The following is a 23,797-nucleotide window of genomic DNA, read 5'->3' as shown; positions in this document are numbered from 1 at the left end:
TTCTCTTCATAAATCCGTTCATTTTATTCTAGTTTTCAGATGGTAAAACTATGGGACTTATCATGATGTAACCTCCTTGGTTCCACATCTTCATTTTGGACTTGGGTGTCTGGTGATTCCTCAATTTCACAAGTGGACAACTTATAGATCTGAAATATGGTAGAAGGAATGGGTAGACCGTTCTTAGAAAATTAGGACACATGAGAGCCCTAAGTATATGGGATTTGGTTGTAAGGATGACTGACTATCAATTCGGCTAGGTCCAGCCCCGGTCTACCTGAGGGGGGGGGGGATGAAGTCTTTGAAAGGTATAAACTAGTCTTGTTGCCCAGTGACCATCATCCTTTGTAGGATAGACAAGCCCATAGTCCTCTGTTTCTAGGTGTGTAGTAGGATTATACTGTTTGTCTGTTTTTTACCCTAGACAAACCTTTTTTGGTCTCGGTTGAGTTGTATAACACCGTAATTCAGTGGCTTAAGGAACGTCCCGGTCTTTCTGGTCCAACAAATACTGTTGAACCAAAGTACCCTCCGATAGTTGTTTTTCCTAAAAATTGTTCCTTTGATGTGGCAAACCGATGTAACTTTTTTTTTTTTTTTTTTTTGGATTACATTTATGAGCCGTTTCTCCTGAATATTTAGTGATGATAGATGTATATATGCAATAAGTGGACCATGGAGACCTAGCAGCTCTATGTACAGTGTCACAGGGACATTGCTACGTGCTGTTTGTACAAACCTTTTAGACCAATGTTACTCGGCAGTATTTAGGTCAGTATTTTTTTTAGTATTTGAAAGCCAAAACTAGAAGTGTGACCAAGACAGAGGGGTACAATTCTTTCCATTATACTTTTTTCTCTATGTAGGTTACACGCCTGATTTTTGCTTACAAACACTGATGCAAAATACTGGCTGAAATCAGGGGCAGACATATCACATGTGCAGTTGCATCGGGCCCATTGCCACCTATTTAAAAGGTTTTCTGGACATTTTCTACTGATGGTCTAGCCTTAGCATTGGCCATCAATATCAGATTGGTTCGGGTCCGACTCCCGGCACTCCCACTGATCAGCTGAGTGAAGGGGCGGCGGCGTTCGCAGTCAGTTTTACAGGCATATCGCTGTACACTTCTGTAGCGGCTGGGGATTGTAGTTCCAGTCCCAAGTGAATGGGACTTAGCTGGAATCCCATGCATAGCCACTACGGAAGCGTACAGCGATCTGCCTGGTAAACACTGAAGGGGCCACTCAACGAACACTGGGGCCCCATGAATCGGCTGATCGATGGAGATCGCCGGCAGTTGGACCGATGTGATATTGATGATCTATCCTAAGGATAGACCATCCCTATAAGATGCCCAGACAAACCATTTAAAAGCAGCTTCCTACTGACTATTAGGGTATGTTCACATGGCCTATTTACGGACGTAATTCGGGCGTTTCACGCCTCAAATTACGTCCGACAATGCGCCTCGATAGCGTTGGCAAACATCTGCCCATTGAAAGCAATGGGCTGACATTTGTCTGTTCACACGAGGCGTATATTTACGCGTCGCTGTCAAAAGACAGCGCGTAAATAGACGCCCGCGCCAAGGAAGTGTCATGTCACTTCTTCAGACGTAAATGGAGCCGTTTTCCATGGACTCCATGGAAAACCAGCTCCAGTTACATCTGTAATGGACGTGGCGTTCAAGCGCCTGCACATGCCGTTACGGCTGAAATGACGGGGCGGTTTTCTCCTGAAAACAGCCCCGTAATTTCGGCCGTTACGGACGCTGCCGTGTGAACATACCCTTAGATTGCATATAAGGCTGGATTCACACGAGCATGTTCGGTCTGTAATGGACGGAACGTATTTCGGCCGCAAGTCCCGGACCGAACCCACTGCAGGGAGCCGGGCTCCTAGCATCATAGTTATGTACGACGCTAGGAGTCCCTGCCTCGCTGCGGGGCAACTGTCCTGTACTATAATCATGTTTTCAGTACGGGACAGTAGTTCCCTGCAGTGTGTTCGGTCCGGGACTTGCGGCCGAAATACGTTCCGTCCTTTACGGACCGAACATGCTCGTGTGACTCAAGCCTTAGGGATTGTGCATAAACCATTGTGCCACTAGGGCCCTCTGCTGTCTCTGCCCCTGACCAAAATACTGCCATGTAATAGTAGCCTGAGGGTGGCTTTACAAACGGCGTTTTGGAAAACCGCAACTGCAGTTTTTTGGTTTTTTTTATGCCGATTTTTGAGCCAAAGTCAGGAGTAGATCCAGGGGGTGGGAGAGGTTGTGTGTGTGGTTTTTATTTTGTTGAAATATTTTCTATTCCTTTTTGAATACACTACTGGCTTTGGCTCAAAAAAACTGCCATGAAACTGTAGCGGGTTCCGAAAAATTGGCTGCAAAAAAACCCTGCTGTGGCCAGAGTTTCGCATGGGGGTCAATGGGGAAATATGTAACTAACTACAAAGTTGTGTTTTTTTTTTTTTTTGGTTTTTTTTTTGCCTTTTTTTCTCTTTCAGAATAAATCATGTGTTGCAAAAAGGAATCTTGATTTGCAATGTATAAAACATCATAAAAAAAAAATCCATCTAATAAAAAAAAAGAAGGCCACGCATAAAGTTAGTGGAGAACGTCTGACTGTTCTCGTGAAGCCTCGGCTGGTGGTCCTCCAAGGCTTTAAATTAGAGATTTTTATGTGACAACTAAGAGTACACAATTTTTCTTTTGTCCTCCCGGAGCGCTTAGTACAGTATTTCTTCTGTTCCTTTTGGGGACGAGCCAGGGACTTGTGTTACTATTGATGGTCCTAACTTGCACCTAGTCTTAACCCTGGCCCTTTCTTCTTTGTATTTCCTTTTATTCCGGACTCTCAGCGGTTACACGTAATTGTTAGGTAGTAACTGCTGGATCACGGCGGTGTCAGAGACGGGTCATAGCGGTTTATATCGCTTCCTCGCAGTTACTGGATGTGGCTTTTATGAGAATTTTTGTGTCTGTAGTTTTTGTTTTTTTTTTAGAACCAGTCGCTGGGTTTATGACTTGGTGGATTATTATTCCATTTTATTGTAATTAGTTCAGCATTAGTGAGGGAGTTATACATTTGATACAGTAACTGAAACCTTATATTACCTATGATTACTGGCATTTCTAATACAGAAGGTCGTCTGTATCTTAGAGGCAGCCCTGCTAGGGGGCCCTGTTATAAGAAGGGGTCCCAATTTATTCCCCTTTACCACCTGTATGTATGAACCTGTAGGGGTTCAGCCGTCCACAATCACTGGAAGGGGTTAATGACCAATAGGTCCCACGACCCTACTCCTCTACGTGGTGTGAGGGAAGGGGGTGTAATGGCAAACACATCCCCAGTAGTGGCCCCATTTTGGTTTTCACTATGCGGCCCCTCTTGTGTATCGCTCCCGTTTCATGCAACCATACAGCAAACGGGACGGACAGCATGATGGCGGCATCCTATGGTCTAGCATAAAATTTGTGGACTTTAGGAATACACACCCCATTCTGCATTGGGGTTCATGTTTTGTTGTGACCTCAACCAACCCACTATCACCCCCCCCCCCCCCCGCCATGTACAAGCCTATAGTGTAGTGATCGGTGCTGCTTTTAGTTTCCGCAACCTTTTCCTAAAGAGCACCCAAGCTAAAACATACAAATATTTATTGGGTTGCTGGGGATAAGCGGCGCCCCGTGTGTATGGCAGCTGCTTATCTTAGAGGACTAAATAGTTTGTCTGACTGTTCTCTTATATGTGTGCCCATTACACATCCAGCTCTTGCAGGACAAAGATTTATTGGAAATTACATGTACAATTTCATTCTTGATGCTACAAAGCGCCTTGGAAAAATATCCTGGAGATTTGTAATTTATTACAAGCTTTGGATGTTTTTTATGATCCATTATTTATTATTTTTTTTGTTTTTTTTTCACTAAATTTGACAGTAAAAAAAAACAGCCGGTAATGTCAGACGCTCGGTATAAAGGGCTCATTGTGTTCTCTGAGTGGCATCGTCGGCCCGGGCTTTCTTTTGTGCGGCAGGTAGACATGAAGGCCACGGCTACTAGAATTATTTTTTTTTTTCTATAAATAGCTTTTCCGTACTGTAGTGCTGTGTGTTTCCATGGCCGTTCTGTCATCTAGAGGTCGATCTCTGCAAGAGAAAAGAATGAGCGCGTTAATATTCTACAGGTGTCCGCCTAGCAGAGTCGAGCAACGTGTGAATCGCTGTGGAGAAGTAGTGTGTGTGTGATCGTAGCTGTGTTCTGTGCGGACGCTCATTCCTGCCATTATTAACAACGCGTTTTGAATTGTTTACCCAACACCAAGATTTTCTTTGCCCGGCGTGTGGATAGTTTGGTCACTCGTTGTGAGGAAACTCCGATTGAGACCAGGACACTTCATCTGATACGTCTTCGATTTATTTAGAAATAAAATTGTATTCTTGAGCTTCTCCGGGGTTGTCCACTTTCAGCAAATTAATGTCGTGGCGATTTTATTTTTTAGAATTAAGTTATACGACTTGTCCAATATACCTTCTGACTTCATTAGTTTTCAAGATCTCTGCTTGTTGTTGTTCACTTTAATCGTTCATTGTTTACTTCCAGCGGTTTAAATTCTGTCCATGATCATGTGATGGACGCACAGCTGCACAGCTTGTCACAGGGTCATGTGATGGACACACAGGTTCACTGGAAGACCCAGCTCTGATACACATACTGTAACGAGCCATGCACCTGTGTCCATCACATGACCGTGGACAGAATTGTATTCAATGGAAGTAAACTGATGGTTCCTACTGAATAACCGCAAGCAGAGATCTTGAAAACCGTAAGTGTATTGGAAAATTGTTTAACTTTTCATGACATAAAAAAAAGAAATTTATAATTTTGCTGAAACCGGACAAGTTCTCACTGCAGAGTCTACATCATGACTTGAGAAACTACCGTACCACCACCTTCCCCCAATAATGGCTTAAGGGGAGGGGGATGTAAAAAAAAAATGTGCCAACCTTAGAAGCCATATTGTGAAGGGTATTTGCTTCCCCTCTGCCACACAAGTGAAGGTTAAATTGCAAGGCTGGACCGATCCAAGGAGCCAGGTAGCCAAGTTGCCTAGAGGTTTGCGCCTACATTTTTGGATTGTCTTCTATTAAAAAATTGGGGTTCTAAAGTCAAGTGTTTTTGTGTCTTCCTGGTGTAGCTATCTAAATAACTGGGGCATTTAATAAAGCTGTAGTAACAAGTGACCACGGAGTTAAGATGTAGCACTCAATGATGTGGGAAGAACATCCAAGTGTAGACCATAAAGTGTTGTAAGAAGTTATGGAGATACAGTAGACCGGTTCCTTGGACTTTCCTTTATGACAGTCCGAGTGAGATCTCCACTAGGACTATGTTGGTGGAGCAATGGGACAATCCACCGTTGTTTTAGGCCTACCTGGAGGGAGGAGGCCACCTGATTTAAGTTGCAGATGTTTAGGTCAACAGGTCCTACATCTAGGTCGGGTTCTTCTGGACACCAAAGATAGCTATAACGTTTCTGATGGGTTTAGTCTGGTTGTACAGGGCAGATCCAAGGGGGACCATAGAGATGACTTATCCCATAAGGGTAGAAGCATTTAAGAACCCCTTTAATCTATTCTTTATATTGGGGAACATGTTGACCTTTTTGGAAGTCTTTGTATTTTACTTTAGTCCTAAACTCCCAAGAACTTGGACATAAAGTTACAAGTTGGCTTTGTTATATTTGCTTACTTGATATTTTATGTTCTGTGACTTCTCGGAATGTGGTAGCCGCGTGCACGGGTAGATATTTGTGGTATGAGAGACTGGTTGGTTTATTCTATACAAAGCTAAAGAAATGTACGTTCCTGCTAGACTGTTAGTTTTTGTGTGGGGTATTGCCATCGTTCACCTACACAGTGATTTGTGGCATGTTTATTCAGTAACTTTATCTCATTCCACATAAGGATTTCCAAGCCTTTGACATAAACCAGATGTTAAGGGTAGAAGCAGACTTGGCAGGCTAGAGGTTAACGGCTTTAGACTTTATTACGCCTTTAAGCCTCGTTCCAGACTCCAGTGTCTGTTTTTTTTTTAGCAGTCATTAGTTTTTTTCTGTGTGGAGGTATTTTATTTGTTTCATTCTTTAGGCCGGATTCACACGAACGTTGCAAACCTCGGACGCGAAAAACAGCAGTTTTTCACGTCCGAGGTTTATCCATGATGTACGCTGCGGGTCTCGTTATCATTTGTCCACCATAGACTAGAGTCTATGGAGGGATGCGTGAAGCGCAAAAACAAAATAGGACATGTCCTATTTTCTCTCGGACCCTTCACACGCTCCGTTGAAACAACGGCCGTGTGAACGGTCACGTTGAATTATATAGGTCCTTGTGACGGCCGTTGTTTTCGACGGCCGTATTACACGTTTGTGTGAATTGGCCCCTTTTACTGAGGATTTATATTACAAGTAGCCGTTTAGTAGATGATCTGGTGTTCTCTAAAGCGGACCGTGAGATATTAAGGCTGCAAAGGGGGTAATGGTGCCAGGGGCCCAAAATGTCATAACCAGAAAGAGGCCTGGGTAGCGGGTGAATTGGGGTTTGTACAATTTTATCTTATGGGCAACAAATGAAAATTTAGATCGAAGTGTCCAATTATGGGTACTGTTAGTTCCCATAATAAATGATTAATGTACATTAAAAAAAAACGGAAAACCGCTTTTAACATGTAGATTTGATTAGTCTTGGTTGAACTTGCAGGATCGGTTTTCTTGGTGATCGTGAGGGTGTCCAACAGACCCCCAACCTGGTCTGTGGCACACCCAGAATCCTCTGCTCTAAGCTACAGTCAATGATCCAATATCTGGATTTACATGTATGTGCCGGGTTTTTTTTCCTATCTCCGCTATGGTGTCGCGGAGATCATGTTGTACATCTAGAGACCATCTCCCTCCCCCATCTAAAATGTAGTCGCGTAGAATTCCAGTATTCGCTATGGGTGGGATTCCAAGACGGAGATTTATTAAAACTAGAGTTAAGCTGGGTTCACACGAGCATGTTGCGTCCGTAAAGGACGGAACGTATTTCGGCCGCAAGTCCCGCACCGAACACACTGCAGGGAGCCGGGCTCCTAGCATCATAGTTATGTACGACGCTAGGAGTCCCTGCCTCTCTGCAGGACAACTGTCCCGTACTGTAATCATGTTTTCAGTACGGGACAGTAGTTCCACGGAGAGGCAGGGACTCCTAGCGTCGTACATAACTATGATGCTAGGAGCCCGGCTCCCTGCACTGTGTTCTGTCCGGGACTTGTGGCCGAAATATGATCTGTTCTTTAAGGACCGAACATGCTCGTGTGAATCCAGCCTAAGGAAAAAGTGGATCCGTTGCCCATAGCCACCAACTAGATTAGTTCTGAGGCCCTTTATAAAATGAAAGCCGTGACCTTATTGGTTGCCAGGGACAACAGCTCCTCATTTCCTTGCACTTGTTTTGATAAATCTTATATATATATATATATATATATATATATATATATATATATATATATATAATCTCAGTCTGACAGGACAATTTTCCTATGCGATCATTTTGAAACACAAGGCCGTGACGTCTTTAGGTGTTTTTTTATTTGACTACACTTTATATGTCAACGCGCCGGCGTAACCAACAGTCCCATTATTCGAGGACTTGACCTCAAGTGGTGGAGTTTATGCACATTTACATTAATGGGCGTGGGCCTTCAAATTTTACCGCAATTTGGGATACAATTGTTGGACGTACACCTGAGCGTGCGAATGATCACCAGGTTGAGGTTGTACCAGGCATTGTTCACCTCCAAGACCTTCCGTAAATAGTCATGGCATCGGAAAACTAAAGGGCGAGTCATTTGTGTCGGTAAAAATAATGGCCGCCCACCATAAATTTCATATCACGGATTTCTGCCGTAATTGCGTTCGTAAATCTCCAGCACCGTGTTACATGTAGTGAATGGCCTGTATGTACGCTCCATTCCCACCCTCGGTATAATTCTCGTGAAGTGGGGGGGATGGGCTGTGCCGATGAACCAATGAACCATATTAGTTACATGGCGACTACCACCCCCCCCCCCCCTTCCCTATTTACTGTCTATTCATTTGCAAACACCTGCCTGGTGCGTCGCTGGTTTCATCCTCTCTGATCCTCAGTATTTACATGAACAATTACACTCATCAGGCGGCAGATGACAATCTTGCAACATGCTCATCAGCTTCCAGCCATTATGAACATAGAGGGGGTTCTTGTGAATGATTTCCAGCACACGTACGCCGCTCTGATCATATGAATATATAGAAATGACGTCATATATGCCGCATAGAAGGATCATGGAACGCAGAAGCCATTTATACTGCGCGCTGATGGCGATGCATGAAGTCTTATGTTTGGTTAGAAATCCCAGTCGCCCAGTTTTCCCACATATCTGAATGGCAAATCTGGCAATTTTTGCACCGATATGGACGTATGATTATATATCTGCATAACTAAACAGAGCTGCCATTCAGGAGTCTGGGAAAGCTGGGTGTCATCTGTAATAGCAGCCATGTTGGTTGTCATCGCTATATTATCCAATTTGAAGTTGCATCAGTTTCTGGGATAACTGGATGGCGACCGCCGTAGCCACTATTACAGCTCCCATGGAGGTGCCATCCAACTTTCTATGGCTCCTGAATGGCGTGATATTTAAGCAGGGGCGTATATTCCTACGTAACTAGGCAGATTTTCTATTCAGGAATCTGGGTGACAAAATCAGTGGGAGCTAGAATAGTGTAGTCCTGTTGTTTGTCACCCAGCTTTCCCAAAAAACCTAAGAAAAGTAGTTTTTAATCTGGATACCAGGAGTTATCCAGCAACCAGGACACTACAACTCCCATCATGTCCTCGCAGCTGCAGGAAATGCTGGAACTTGTAGTTTATCAACAGCTGGAGAGTCACCGGTTAGAGCGCTGTTCACACGACTCCTGACCTCTGTCAGTAGAGAGATTGGCAGTGGATGAATTGCAAGCTCCGTATCTGATAAAGGGATCGGGCACTTGGGAGGGTATAAAGACTTTTGTCATATAATCAGTCCTGGGCTGCGTCAATGCCTTGGAATGCCGGACAGCTCATGATGGACTCCTCAGAAGATAAGTCTGATTAGTCATCTGGGCATGTGGTGCCTGGTCAATGATTCATTGCCGACAGGGCATTTAGGAGATTTGCTCATTGATTGTACTTGAGTGAAGGGTTAATAAAGTGATTGCTGCGAAAGATCTAGAAATACAGACCGTCATCTATATAATAGAACACCCCTTTTAATTATATTATATCATGGTAGAGCGAATTTGATCCATACGGATGTTTATCTCTGTTTGCTTTGGATGGACTTGCGCACCCAGGGCTATCTATATCCACTACCCAGCTTTCCCTGAGACCTAAAGCGCTCACACCGCTATGGGAGCTACAGGAATAGCCATATTGGTCATCGACCAACTTTCCAAGCAAAATCTATGTAATGTGGTTTTTCGGATTCGAGGCCTTTACCGGCAGCTTCCTGACACTAGCAATAGCCTTTCCAGTCAAACTACAGAGCGATCATCATGGGTTAAAACTGACAATGGGATTATTTTGCAGTGTGCCAGATTAATGAGAAAAACATTATCTCTCCCAAGTTTCCAGCCTTATGTGGAGGGGGCATGTGGCATAATCCTAAAATTGTGCCACAGAATAACAAAAAACTGCTGGAAAGTCTGTAGGCCAAACTGTGCAGCAGCACCTGCATGGTGGATGATCTCTGATCCAGCTGATTTGGACTGTAACCACTCTGGAATGTTATGCATGATGGGAGTTGTAGTCTGGGAGGTAACTAGAGAGTAGTGGCCCTTTTATTTGGATCGCTTTAGTTGCTTGGGTGATCAGAAGTAGGGTCTCCCCTCCCCCACTCTTACTGCAGTAGGTTGCGTTCAAGTGCCAGGCTCCGTTAAATACTTGAATGCTATAAAACATGCAGATCTGTTCCCTGAGGTGGTACATTTACATGTTCCCTCGCCAGCGAGTAGCTGGGTAATGGCTGTATGTAGACGTGTGGAGACGTGCAGGATTACTTCTGTGTGTCCAGATGTGTTCCTCTAAGTCTCGATAAAAAGGGAATTAAAATAAAAATAGTCTTACAGAATAACCTACCAATAACAAACGCTTAAACGACACACAATACCAATGCTTGCTTTGCATGCGGCTGGCAGAGTGATTGCCTATGGCATCACACCGACTCTCCGCCCCATGGAAATTAATGGAGAGGCCCAACAAAGAGCTATGGAGCTTCACGTGACTCCGTTATTTTCTATGGGTCATTGTGACATTGAAGTGGGGCAGAAGTTGCTACAACACTAATGCAAATGCTGTCGAAGGGGGCAGTAAATGAATATGCTGAAAAAATCCAAGATGGCTGAAACTTTTAGGATCGAAGATCCATGGTAAGGCCTGGCGGCACTCCTGCTTCATAGTCCGAGCCAGCTGGAGATTATGGGATGTGTTAATGTTAATCTACTATCTATGGGCAACTGCTGTAGACAGCCCTTTTTAAGATTGCCCTTTAGGGCATAAAGGGGTTCCCCATATCTAGAAGCTCTAATAGCCAAAGCAACGAGCGATCTGGGTAAACCTGTTCCATGCTGAGGATGTATTAGACAGGGGGTACACTGTAATGTTGCCCAAGGGCCCACGTTCACCCCAGACCGGCCTAGTTAAGGGCAGATACACAGCGCCCCATTGTTTTTGCAAAGGGACTTTGAATAGAAGTGGTTTTCCTAGTCCCTGACAGCTGCTCACCCCGTGCATCTTGCCAAGTAAATGTTCAAGAGGGAATTGCTCAGGGTATTTATTGGCCAAGGGGACTATGATAAATGGCTTTGGCCGAGAGCGATATTAACAATTAGGAAATCGCATGATGAGGGGAGACCAATTCATTATATTAGTGAGTTGCTAATAATATTTCCTAATACGATTGTCAGTGTATCGAAACCTTGAATTGGCGGCGTAAACTTCTGCATACTTGTACTTTACTTTAATTGTTGCAGTGACTGGAAGCTCAATTATTGTTTACCAAGTGCGCCAAGTGTTCCTCGTGCCCACCAGACATTAAATCACATGGTGCTAAGATGTCTCGAGTCCAGACATATCCGAAGCTCCAACTCTGTAATTTATTCAAAACATTATTCACATTCTCAAGATTACAGGCTTGTCCATACACAATGGAATTGTTGCAGAAAATTTCTGCAGCAATTCCGTTGAAAGTAGCAGACCTTCCGCTGCAGAAAAAACGCAACAATTTTTTTGCTGCAGAAAATGGTGCATATTTTGCTGCGGTTTTCTCAATGCTGGGGGATGGTGACATCTCTTCTGAAAAACGCAGCAATTCTGGCCACGTTCCACAGCAGGAATTGACATGCTGCAGTACGAAAAATACTTTGTTAAATCTCATCCGCTATGCTGCTACTGTAGTCTGCTGCATTTTTTTTTCCGTCCGCAATTCCGCTGTGTGTGGACAACCCCTTAATAAAACTTCCCGTTCTGTTGAGCGGCGGTCTCATGAAGACAAAATCTTCCACCAGAGCCGCTCTTTGTGAGCACTTCTCTATTCTGGTTTATAGAGGGGATCCTAAGTAGGGGACCCCTTTTAATGGTGTCCATATGACCTAATGGGGTATATAGACACCATAAAAGGGGGTGCCCTACTTGGGAACCCCTCTAAGTCTGAGTGGAGGGTTACACACAAGGAACGGCTTTAGCGAACCCACCCCTTCCATGTATTACACGGTCAGCCAGTCGTTTTGAAAGACCCAAATGGGTGGCTGCAGCTCCCCCTGGCTGATCAGCGGGGGTTTCTGAAGATGATCTGTGGTGGTTGGCTAATTGCAGAAGAGGAAAATTCAAGGACTTGTCTGTCCTCTTTTCTTTTCTTTTTTTCTTTAATACTTGTCTAGAATCTCCTTTGACCTCAAGGGTTAACGGCCTAGATATTCCCAGTGAATCATGAAGTCTGCCATTGGAATCCTAGAAAAGTAATTAATATGGGATTTCCCAAAAATTCCAAAGGAAAATAACACCTGCAATTTTAAGGGCTGACAATTTTTTTTTATTTATTTTGTTTTTTTATTGGTGGAGTAGAACAATATCTCTATTTTTTTTTTCCCCCTCTTCTAGGGAAGTTTCCATACTTTAGATAAATTAAAGGATATGCGCACCATATAAGTAGCCCGGCTTGGTCACATCCACGTAGGTTGGATGAACTTATCACCTAAAAGTTGGTGTAAACACAACTCAGGTGGGGGAGACCGGCCCGAAGGGTCATTCCAGGAAGTCAAGCACACAGGTCTAGAAAGCTGAGCTACGGGGTGATGGTTGGTGCAGTCCTCGCACTGTTTATCTGCCAGGAGGGGGTCACTGGGGTCTGCAATGTTTTTTTTCCCTGACTAATAAAATAGCGGCTCTGTGTTGCCGGTTAGAGAACTTGCTCCTAGTTTATAGCTCTCTACTAAATGCTATGCCAGAGGCTGGGAAAGATCCTCCTCTATAGTCTTATCATGTCCTTAGCAGTATTGTGTTTTTATGGTTTGGGAGTGGTGTATGTTCTTTCCTCTATTAGTGTTGACAATTTTCCAGCGACTGTCCTCTTCCCGTATAAGCGGGGACTTGTTGAACCATTGATAGGTTTACTTTGGGATTTCACAAATGGTGTAAGCCGGAGTTCACACTGTGCATTTGCCGTGCATTACATATAAAATATGGACCTCAATGGGGGAAAAAATGCAAAATGTAATGATATGATTTGCTCAGACTGAACAACCAGATGTTAGTAACATTTGTCTTTGGTCTCCGGTATAATTGCATGCCGTGTTTTTTTTTTTTTTTGTTTGTTTTTTTTTTTTAGATCCAACCAATATTAAGTCTTTTGATTACTCCCAACATGCATTTCTGCTCTGCTTCCATATCCCTTTCCACCCTACTCATCGGTCTACTTTCTTCAGTCTTGCAGGCCAAAGATGTTTCAGTAACGGACAAGCTGACCGGTATCGTTGGTAAGGAAGTCCTTTTGCCATGCACGTTTACAAGCACCGACGCCAGCGTGCGCGTCACTCAGATTATGTGGATGAAAGGTACCACCAGCTTAGCAGTGTATAGTCCTCAGCATGGCATCCATTTGCCCTACCCAGAACATTACCAGCTAGTGGATCCATCTCAAACCAGTGCAACACTCAAGATCTCACCGATAAATTACACAGATGAAGGGGACTATGTGTGTGAGGTGACCACCTTTCCAGGTGGTAATGTCAAAGCCACCACCACTTTGATCATCAAAGGTAAATCTACATATAAACCTATTGCGTGACTATTTGAGATTGATAAACCAATCAAATACTTGACTAAAGTTGTATAACCCCAATATTGAGGGGAAATTTTGGACTAAAACTACCTTCACCAGCATTATCTACCATCAAGTGCTGCTGAAAAGGGACTAGACGTTTCTGATGTTCTTGGCCAATACGCCGAGGCTACCGCCTCCTTTTGAGTTTTGGCATCTTTGACCATCTACAGTAGACCAGGCAGTCAAAAATGTTGATGGACACTGTCTATTTTTGCCGTGTTGTATAAAAAAACCTGTTGACCATTGGCTGCTTGATCTCTATGGACTGCTTTATATTGTGTACGGCTAGCCTAATTGGGTATATGTAAGTGGCCACACTAGACGTAAACCCTTTTAAGGTGGATCCAACTGGTCCCTACGGACGATAACTTTTTCTCTTGGTTCATGTTTTTACAAATATCTCCTGTGGCTTTCCAGTTCATAAGATTTTCTAATATTTTTCCACTTTCAGCCATACCACAGAATTCTGCAGAAGCCAACTTCGGCGTGGTGGCAGGTGACCAAGAACAGGCAGTAGCTACATGTAAATCAGCCAATGGGAGGCCTCCATCCCAGATAACATGGCACACTAGCATTCCTGGCAATGTGAGCAACACCATGACCAATAACACTGATGGAACATACACTGTAGTCAGCCAGTACTTTCTTACACCGACGTGGACTGCTGATGGGATGCCAGTCACTTGCGTAACCAACTATGAGTCAACGGACTACCCGATTCCTTTGAAATTATCGGTGCAATGTAAGTACCTTTTGATGTTTGTGGGATTTATCATCTCTGCAATAGACCGGGGTAAAGCAAAGTCCTTAAACTGTAACTCCCTACTTTTGTAGATTATCCTGTGGTTACCATTGAAGGCTTTGATGACAATTGGCACTTACATCGCAATGGAGTCTACCTCACTTGCACTGGAAAAGGCAACCCCCCTCCTACATCATACATCTGGAAGACGTAAGTAGAAATATTTAATGCAGAAACTTAGATATTGATTTTAATGGGTAGATTTTATTTTTATTTTTTTCACCGTAAGACTATGGAGCGCTCTGCCATTGAGTTGATTTGTAAGTCTTTGTTTTTTGTTTTTTATAAGGTGTACGTCTAGCTTATATGGGTTTGGGTTTCTGCACCCTCTGAATCAACACTACATGAACATAATGGACCCCAGTGATACCATTTGTCCATATATTGTAGGTCTCTAAGCCCCTCCCCATTAGATTTGGTATATGATGCCGTAAGGCTTCATTCACATCTGTGTTGGGGCTCCGTTCATGGGTTCCGGGAGAACTTTCCGTCAGGGGAACCCATTCACGGTACCCTGCCTGAAACAAATGGAAACCATAGGTTTTCATTTGCATCACCATTGATTGCAATGGTGAATGATCCGATGCAAATGGTTTAAGTTTGTCTCCGTTGTGCAAGGGTTCCGTTGTTTTGACGGAATCAAGAGCACAGTCGACTACGGTATTGATTCTTTCAAAACGACGGAACCCTTACACGACGGAGACAAACTGAAACCATTTTCACTGGATCCGTCACCATTGAAATCAATGGTGATGCAAATGGAAACCTATGGTTTCAGTCCGGGTATCTACCGTTCATGGGCTCCCCTGACAGAAAGGTTGGACGGAACCCATGAACGAAGCCGCGACGCAGGTGTGAACTAAGCCTAACATGGTTGTTGAGTTCGTTTTCAGTCAATTAAAGCTTGAGATGACGGTTCCTAAAACGTACCCCTTGATACAATCTGCCTTTTGGCCGGCTGTTTAATCTGTGTGACCCAAATGATGGTTCAGTTGGGTTAACTTGCCTGTGTATTGGTTCTTCTTAAATGTGGAGAAGGAGGTAACAAGACCAAAAGTCCACCTATCTCCACTTTCCCCGCATGGTATTGATTATTTTTCTTTCTAGTGTTGCTTTAAATCATGTATCGAGAACCTACCCAAAAACATCTGTCTCAAAGAATCTTTGTGCCACACTATTTTTAGTATAATTTTGTGTTCTTTTTTTATAAGTGCCGATGGATCTCCACTCCCTGCATCGGTCCGGGCAGAGGGCAATGTATTGTACGTGGATGAAGTAGACGAGCGTGTAAACAGATCGTTTTTATGTGAAGTCACCAATGCTCTTGGGAGCAGGGCGTCCCGTCAGGATGTCCTCGTGAGAGGTAAATACCATGATGCCAACTATTGCATGTGTGACCGGTATGCGGTGCCTGTGTGACTGAACCAAACATTGTCCCAACAGACTGCCTTGATCCTATCCTCCCTCACGCATACGTTTTCTATTTCTCTAACTCCCCATAATGGACAATTCATACATTTGCTCATCCAGATACCTACTGACATCAAGTTCTATTGATGGTTCTCCTACTGTTCACCAATCATCTGCTAATGGTGGTCATTTTCTCTACTAACTGGATGGAACCGCACACCACACATCTAAAATTGATTTTCTTCCCCTCTGTATAAATTGTCATGCCCCATATACCTGTCCAAGGTGCCATCTTGTCATAGTCCACCAGCTGAATAATGACTTTCTGTCTGTTCTTCTACAATTCTGCATGACCTAGCATGATTACCTCCCAGGTCATAATAAATTGGCTTGAAAGTTCTGACCTGCTTGACATTTTGCATGTAGTGTAGATCCTGGACTGGTCTACAGGCAAAATGTTATATAGTTGGTCTTTTTTAGATCTCTCAATATCATACCTTTTTTTTTTTTTTTTTTTAAATAGAGTCTCAAGTAGTCTGCATGTGGTATATATTTTCAATGGGAATTGGGTTAATAATTTTTATTTTATTCATATGATGTATACAAAGAGTAGTCAACCACATATCCGAGAAACCTACTTCATTAATCCATCGTATAAAATAACCGCCTATGATGTAGGTGGGGACCAGAGCTGTTTAAAGTGTACCCCCAGATTTGAAAGGACAGTATTGTGCAAAAAGTTAAATCTACAGCCCAAGGCTACATTCACACGAACGTAGCCCACATCGGACGTGAAAGACTGCCGTTTTCCACGTCCAAGGTGGACCCGTTCGGGATGTGTGGTCATGGACCCCCTATAGACTAGTCTATGGAGGGATGCGTAACGCAGTAAAATAGGACATATCCTGATTTTCATTGAAATACATGGGTCCGTGTGACGGCCGTTGTTTTAACGGACAAGATTCACGTTCGTGTGAATGAGCCCGAAAATATTAGAGTTCCGATGAATGGGACAGATTTCCATTGGTTGGAACTTCTCATATTTAATGCCACAGACCGAACTGTTATCCTTAGCAGTTCTTAAAAGGTTTGATACAGATATACGGCCTCCTTTTTTCAGGATATATTTATCACTAAGTCCACCAACTTTTGTATGAAAGCATTACAATTATTTGGGTGGTTCCTGACTTTTGACTCTCTCCCACCGAGGGTATGTTGACACTCAGTTTTCGGGACGTAAAAGCCTCAAAATACGCCTGAAAAAACGGTAGCTGAACGCCTACAAACATCTGCCCATTGACATCAATCTAGTTCAGACGAGGCGTTTCTTTCTACGCCGCTGTTTTAAAACATGGCACGTAAAAGAAGTCCCGTAAAAAGGAGCATGTCCCCTCTTGAGGTGTTTTTGGAGCAGTTTTTCATTGTCGCCTGGAAAAACATTTTCATCTTAAAAAAATGGCTGATAATCCGAGGCCGTTTTCTCTGAAAACGGCTCCGTAATTTTCAACCGTTTCTTATTCGGCGTGTGAATATAGCCTCACCATTTCCAGTAATTATCCCATTTGCAAACCATACATCAAAACTATAGCTTGGTGATCGGATCTCAGAACAACTGAAGAGTAGAGCGCCCCATCTTCCTTATGGCCCGCTCCATTTTGGAATGACTCCATCCACAATTCTGATACCCATTCCAATAATATTAGAGAATTGCCATTTATACAATTTTCCTAATCCATTCTGTGAAATTCTAAGATTTTGTTTTCATCCTGGACGCGTTGGTTGTCAACGAACAGCATTGTCTTCAAGCCGCAGGCCCCAAAAACCCATTTAACGCCTAAGTATATATTGCACATTATGTGCAAGTCTGCAGATGCCCTTTAAGTTCTCATTTATGGGTAAAAGGCGGGAGATTGGTTTAGATCTAATTCAATTTTCCGTCAATTTGGGTTGTAAAAATGAAACCTGTAAAGTTCTTCTGGGTTCCAAGCAGGAAAATGAAAAAATTCCAGGTTCCCATCATGAGCGGAGATTTTTGTATCTGCCATTTTAATTTTAATCAATGTAAGCAATGACACTGACCTTCAATAGTATTGATTTTTGGCTTAATAGCCTGTACTGGTAGAAGCCGAGAGACATTTTTGTATATGTGTCTACGGAATGAAAAACTCATCAGCATTCTGTCACCGGCCCTGCTAAAATCTTTGATTAGAAAGCCATGTTGTTGGGTCGACCGTATCCAGCTAATTATTATTAGGACTGTTTGATGTATACGTTTTTTTTTTTTTTTTGTAAATTAAAGATTTTAAAGAAAAATAGAAATTTCAGAATCCAAACAGACTCTGACTCATTTATCACACAATAATTGTGCAAGTATTTCCATATCTCTATGTTGTCCCCTTTCCCATGAGAGCTGCCCTCATTAAAGAGCATTATCAACCACACAAAATGTAAATATAAAACATTATTTATGGCTAGAAAAAAAAATAAAATATATATATATATAATTTTTATTTTGTGTTTGTTTGTTTTTTTTTTTTTATTAAAAAAAAAAAAAAAATTCCCCACTTTTTACATTTCTATCTACCTCCTGAGAAAGCTGGGTGGCAACCGTAATGATGGCTTTTTTGGTTCTCTCCCAACATTCCCAGACTTTTTAACCAAGAGAAGTAAAATCTGTAACCGTTTCACAGCAGAAGACGACCTATGGGTTAATGTTTTTTGATATTTTTATTTTTATATATAGCCATGCCATTTAAGTGAGCGAGAGGTTACAATACGACAGCAGATTGAGATACGACATAGTGAAGACAACATTTCTTCCATTTGTGTCTAACCCCTCTGACCCAAGCTGTTATATAGTATATGGACCCACCTGGAAATTTGCCCCATCTTATTGCTATTGCACGTGGTCCTCCATTTCTGTGCACCCTGGTGATTATAGATGCGTGCCCCACACCAGAAGTGTAGTAATCGGGGGCATGATTGTAATCGACCGTGCTGTGTGAGCGCTGGGTTGAAGGAGTACTAGAACCGGTGAAGGTCTCTGTGGCGCCTGGGTAGCATTACAGATATGTGGGCGGTTCCTGACTTTTTTGATTCGGACTGTCACCGTACGTAGGGTTAATCCAACTGCTTTAAACATTGGGCTGTAGGTTACAAGATAGGACATGGAAATCTCAATCTTTTTATCTTTGCTTAAACTTTTTTTCTTTTTAATGGCGTACTGTCTCTTTTAAAAGCTTAGGGCTTTTTACAAAATACCTCATCGGAGGCGTGTGCCAACGCTGTCAACGGCCCTTTTGTTATTTCACGCTCTGCCTTTTCCAGGTGAACCAGCCAGGTGATAGATTTAAAGTTTCTCATTTCCTATCCTGGCAAATGAGGTCACGTGACTATGACCCGAGGCAATACGGTGGGGTGATGGACTTTTCAAAGTAGCGATTTAAAGGTCCTGTTTTTCTGGCTCTTGTCTGGAAGGTGTTGAGTCATTGACCGCGTGTGACGAGAATTTATGTAAATCGTTTAACTTGGAGGAGAAATGAAAAGAGATTTCAGGCCGTGCGCATATTTCTCGTGTGTTCAGCCACAAACTACTGTAAATTTGTTTATAGACCGAACACGCTAATATGTTCTGCGTGACACGATATCAAGATTAATTCGAATTAATTACATGTCACAGTGAGAATTAGAAGTATGTTAAGATAGAAAATACTGATCCATCTACAGATAGGCACATAATAAAGGATGGATATTAAAGAGCACTTCCCCTTTAAATAAATACAAAAATAACAAATTGAAGCTAATTTTTAATTTTTTTTTAAACTTTATTTAGCCACAGTCCCAATATAACAAAAAAAAAATAAAATAAATAAAAAAAAAAAAAAAATATATATATATATATAGCACTTTGAGAAAGTGAAATCGGATCAATGACTTTGCCACAATTTTTGCCATGTTCGATCTTGTACCCAGTTGATAAAATCCACATGTGGTTTTGTATATGAATCTTATTGATTTTAGGGTTCCGGCCCATGTCCATGCCGTGAGCGTGGCGCATACCGCCCAACATTTACCCTAGAAGCAACGCGTGTAGGTAAAAATACCTTGATCACAACATGTGATGCAGAATATCACTATTTTTGTCATGGATTTGTTTTGGATTCTTGGGGGGAAAACTGTGGCGCACCACAAAATCCCAAGTAAAAATAATACACATAATTGGTATCACCACAACCGTAACGACCCCGAACTATAAAACTATCATGTTGTTTAACCCGCACGGTAAATGCTGTAAAAATAAAAAAAAAACATGCCAAAAATTACTCCTATGGACTAAACAAACCCTCATACAGCTACGACACCACAAATACTCTAGATTTTTTTTTTTCTGTTTTACTACTTTTGCATAACAAAAACACTATAAAATAAATAAATTCAGCATCGCCATGAACTTACTGACCCATAGAATAACGGTAACATGTTACGGTAAACGGCATAAATTTAAAATGCAAAAATTGTGCCATTTATGGGGTTTTTCCATTTCCTCCCATTTTTGGGGTGATTTGTACCCCCAAAAAGGGTACCAAGAAAAAGTCCTCCCACTGCTATTTTACCGGAAAAATAAATGACCGAGTTATGGCTCCACAAAATCGCTTGGTCATTTATGCCCAAAATAGGCTGGCCACTAAAGAGTTAATGGTATTGACAGGCCATAGAAATAAGCATAATCACTGATGATCCAGAAAAGTCTGGGGTCCAGGCAGGGACCAACCGCATAAAATTGAGCAGGGGTGTAGAGTAGCAGGGTTGAGCAGGTGTAGCTATAGGGGGGTGTAGAGCATGTAGATCCAGACCCTGGTACCTAGGGGGCACAAAGGTCCCTCTGCCACATTAAAAAGAACACTAGCATTATAAATGGTACATGATCGGTGGGGGGGATTGGCTGTTTCAGATTTTGCATTGGGGCACAGATGTTACCCTTCTTAGATGTATCGTAGAATTTTTAAATCGGTATCGGACCGCAATGCACGGAAAAGAGTGATGTAACTTTTTGTGAATTTTTGAAGAAAATAAAAATAAAAAATAGTGCCAAGCAACTGCAGGGCAGGAACCCGGAATCTAAATTTTCTTTCTTCCATGGAAAATAAAACTTTGTCTTACTGACTTGAGGAGATTTTTGTTAAGCTGGTTTCTCGTGGTTCAGTTTTAACCAAAAATTGCCATCGGTTTTTGAGTGTTTGAGTTATTTTATTTTTGTATACGGTTATTTACAGGGCATTCTGCCAAAACCTAAAGCAAATAATGTGTGACCATGACCAGGTTATAGATTGAGGAAGCCCTGGTCTTGCTCGACAAGCATCCTGCTCTTGTTTTTCAATTTCCAGTGGCTTCTTTGATCCCCGTGAAGAAGGGGAACGTATGTGAAAGACGAGTTAGCAATCAACAGGCAGGCATTGTGCTCGAATACGGCTCTCCGGCTGACACTGCAAGCGCCGGGCTGCTATGGGAATATCAGAGGTGGGGGGAGGGGATCATACAAGATGGAGATTTCAAGCAACCAGCATCCAGCAACATGTTCCCTACATTCATGCCTATTGAAGCAACTAGGTCAATTATTAACATGAGTACACGACGCAGCTGCGCTCCAATCATTCGCGCTCCTTCCTCACAATGAATGGCTTTTGTGTTTTTCGCTTTCTAATCTGTGTGCTGTTTACAGACTTGGGCAACCGGACTATTTTTGGATTTTAGCCTTCATTTGTTGCACTGGCCATTGTGAAAGTGCAACCTTTACAAACGAAATATAAATTGTATGCCAGTCCCAGGAATGCTGGCATAGTGTAACCGCCTCATGTTTTCACTTGTCGAAAACCATATGCAAAACAATTGCCGATAAGAGGCTGCCACGTAGTGATCTCGTGTGTATATATATATATCTCGTTTAGACTTCTATTTACGCTTTCCGATGGGGACAAGAAGCTTTTCAAGTTGGAGAAGGTCTTATTTTTGTCTTCTTGTTTCCATTATACCTCTGGCGGAGGAGAGGGTGAACGAAGTTGTTAGACCCCATGGGGTGTCTGCCGTAATACGGATCCTAACAGGTGACCATCTGAAATTGAGTGCCAACTGTACTTTTTAAACTATAAGACATGTTCGACAACAGGCACACGCTTGTATAGAAGAAACGGACCGTAAAAACCTTAACATGGCATTCAGACTATTAGGCTGAGTTTTTTTGCAGGCGGGAAATCTGCCTGCACGCCGATTTTCGTGGTGTTTTTTGCCGGGGGCAAAAAACAGAGCGAAATACGCTTTCTCTGCCTCCCATTGATGTCAGAGGTGTAAACGCCCGAAGATGGGGCATGTTCCTTCTTTTTCCCGCGAGACTGCTTTTCTGCTAGCGTGAAAAAAAAAAACAAAAAAAATAACTCCTCAGTCTCCCGTTGAAATCAATGGGAGGCATTTTTGGCGCGTTTTCCGTGTAAAAAAAAAAAGTCAAACTGTGTGAACTCCCCCTTAGATGTGCAAAATCTTAAGCACAGTCTTTGTAGTTAAAATATTATTAGCATTAGCGTACCCATTATTTATACTCCCCCCCCCCCCCCCCCCCACCTACGGTTGTTTTTATGTCCAGAAACTCCCTCTACCTACTTCTGTATTACAAAAAATGTCTTCCATCATGACCAAAAACCTGTTCCCTCTACAGGTAAAATGTATTCCACTGTATCTATTGCTGTTCATTTGGGCTCTTAGTTATAGCACCCAACCAGTTAACCTCTGAAATTATAGTACAGTTGTTCGCTGGTTACTGTGGGTATAAGGTTGAGTCATATTTTTATTTATTTTTTACTTTTTGTATTCATTCTTACAAAAAAAACTTCAAAGCCGATGAATTTCCATGGTTAGGTTATGTTCACACACCCTATTTGCGGACGTAATTCGGGAGTTTTACGCCTCGAATTACGTCCGAAAATACGGCTCCAAACCGGCTGCAAACACCTGCCCATTGAATTCAATGGGGTTACGATGTTCTGTGCACACAGGCTTTTTTTTTTTTTTACACACGCCACTGTCAAAAGACGGCGTGTATAAAGACGCCCGCATCAAAGAAGTGCATGTCACTTCTTGGGACGTAATTGGAGCCGTTTTTCATAGACTCCATTGAAAAAAACAGCTCCAATTACGTCTGTAATTGCCGCCGCGATAAAACGCTGGTACGAGCAATTACGTCAGAAATTCAGGAGCTGTTTTAGCCTGAAAACAGCTCCTTAATTTCAGGCGTAATGGACGTTGCCGTGTGAACATACCCTTACAATATTCCATAGAATGAGGATTCCATAAACTATAGATATAACCTGGTCATTCATGGCTGAGGGGGGTTCAGGGACAAGCGACGGATGTTTAAAGAGTGGGGTTAAAAATGTTTTTTTTTTTTCCTGCAAAATATAGAGCGGAGTCCAGGTACGAAGACTCCTCCAAGTATGCCAATAGGGCTGGAGGGGCATGTGTAAAAGGGTCTTGGTGATGTGAGTGTCTATAGGTTGGGTCTAGTATTTTGCTATGTGTATTTTAATTTCTCGTTCGAAATCGAGGCCTGATGAATTAAAAAAAACATCAGTCCTAAAAGTAGCATATATGTAAATTTGTACAATATGACCGTAGGAGCAACCGTTTTTAGGTGAACTATGTTCTAATAAGGGCTCTACCGTGAGATGTCATTCGGTATAAAGAATTGAGAATTAAAAAGAAAAAGCACGGTGCCACATAGTGTGAGTAAGCCCAGGAGTAGCAGACAGTAAAATACAAGTGAATGCTCACCACAGGACAGTAGAATAATCGCGTTGAAATAGCTGATAGGAGTGAGTGCTGCTGCCGAAATCCCAACCGGTCAGGCCAATTGGCCACCGCAATGAAGAAAAAATATAAAGTAGGAAAAAATGGAGATACATGCGGCACTGCTTCTCAATAAACGTACAAATGATGTAAGGTGATGAAGTTTTATTGATACAAACCAGGCTACGCGTTTCAATGCCGCACCGGCATCTTCCTCAGGCCATATCGATATGGCAAGAGGAAGATGCCGGTGCGGCATTGAAACGCGTAGCCTGGTTTGTATCAATAAAACTTCATCACCTTAC

The 23,797-nt window shown here is 42.5% G+C and overlaps 1 protein-coding gene across 2 annotated transcripts in view; it reads left to right on the top strand.

The window, feature by feature from the left end:
• Positions 1 to 23,797, top strand: part of NECTIN2 (nectin cell adhesion molecule 2) — a 61,549-nt gene that overhangs the window by 10,305 nt on the left and 27,447 nt on the right. For both annotated transcript variants that reach the window (XM_075840253.1, XM_075840254.1), the window contains exons 2-5: positions 13,050 to 13,382; positions 13,899 to 14,189; positions 14,282 to 14,399; positions 15,461 to 15,612. In XM_075840253.1, coding sequence (XP_075696368.1) covers positions 13,050 to 13,382; positions 13,899 to 14,189; positions 14,282 to 14,399; positions 15,461 to 15,612 — 894 coding nt within the window. The remainder of the gene's footprint in view (positions 1 to 13,049; positions 13,383 to 13,898; positions 14,190 to 14,281; positions 14,400 to 15,460; positions 15,613 to 23,797) is intronic.

Source organism: Rhinoderma darwinii, chromosome 10, assembly GCF_050947455.1.
Source record: "Rhinoderma darwinii isolate aRhiDar2 chromosome 10, aRhiDar2.hap1, whole genome shotgun sequence".
NCBI lineage: Eukaryota > Metazoa > Chordata > Amphibia > Anura > Rhinodermatidae > Rhinoderma > Rhinoderma darwinii.
Note: the sequence above shows the minus strand (reverse complement) of the source record. Positions and strands in the feature narration are given on the sequence as shown.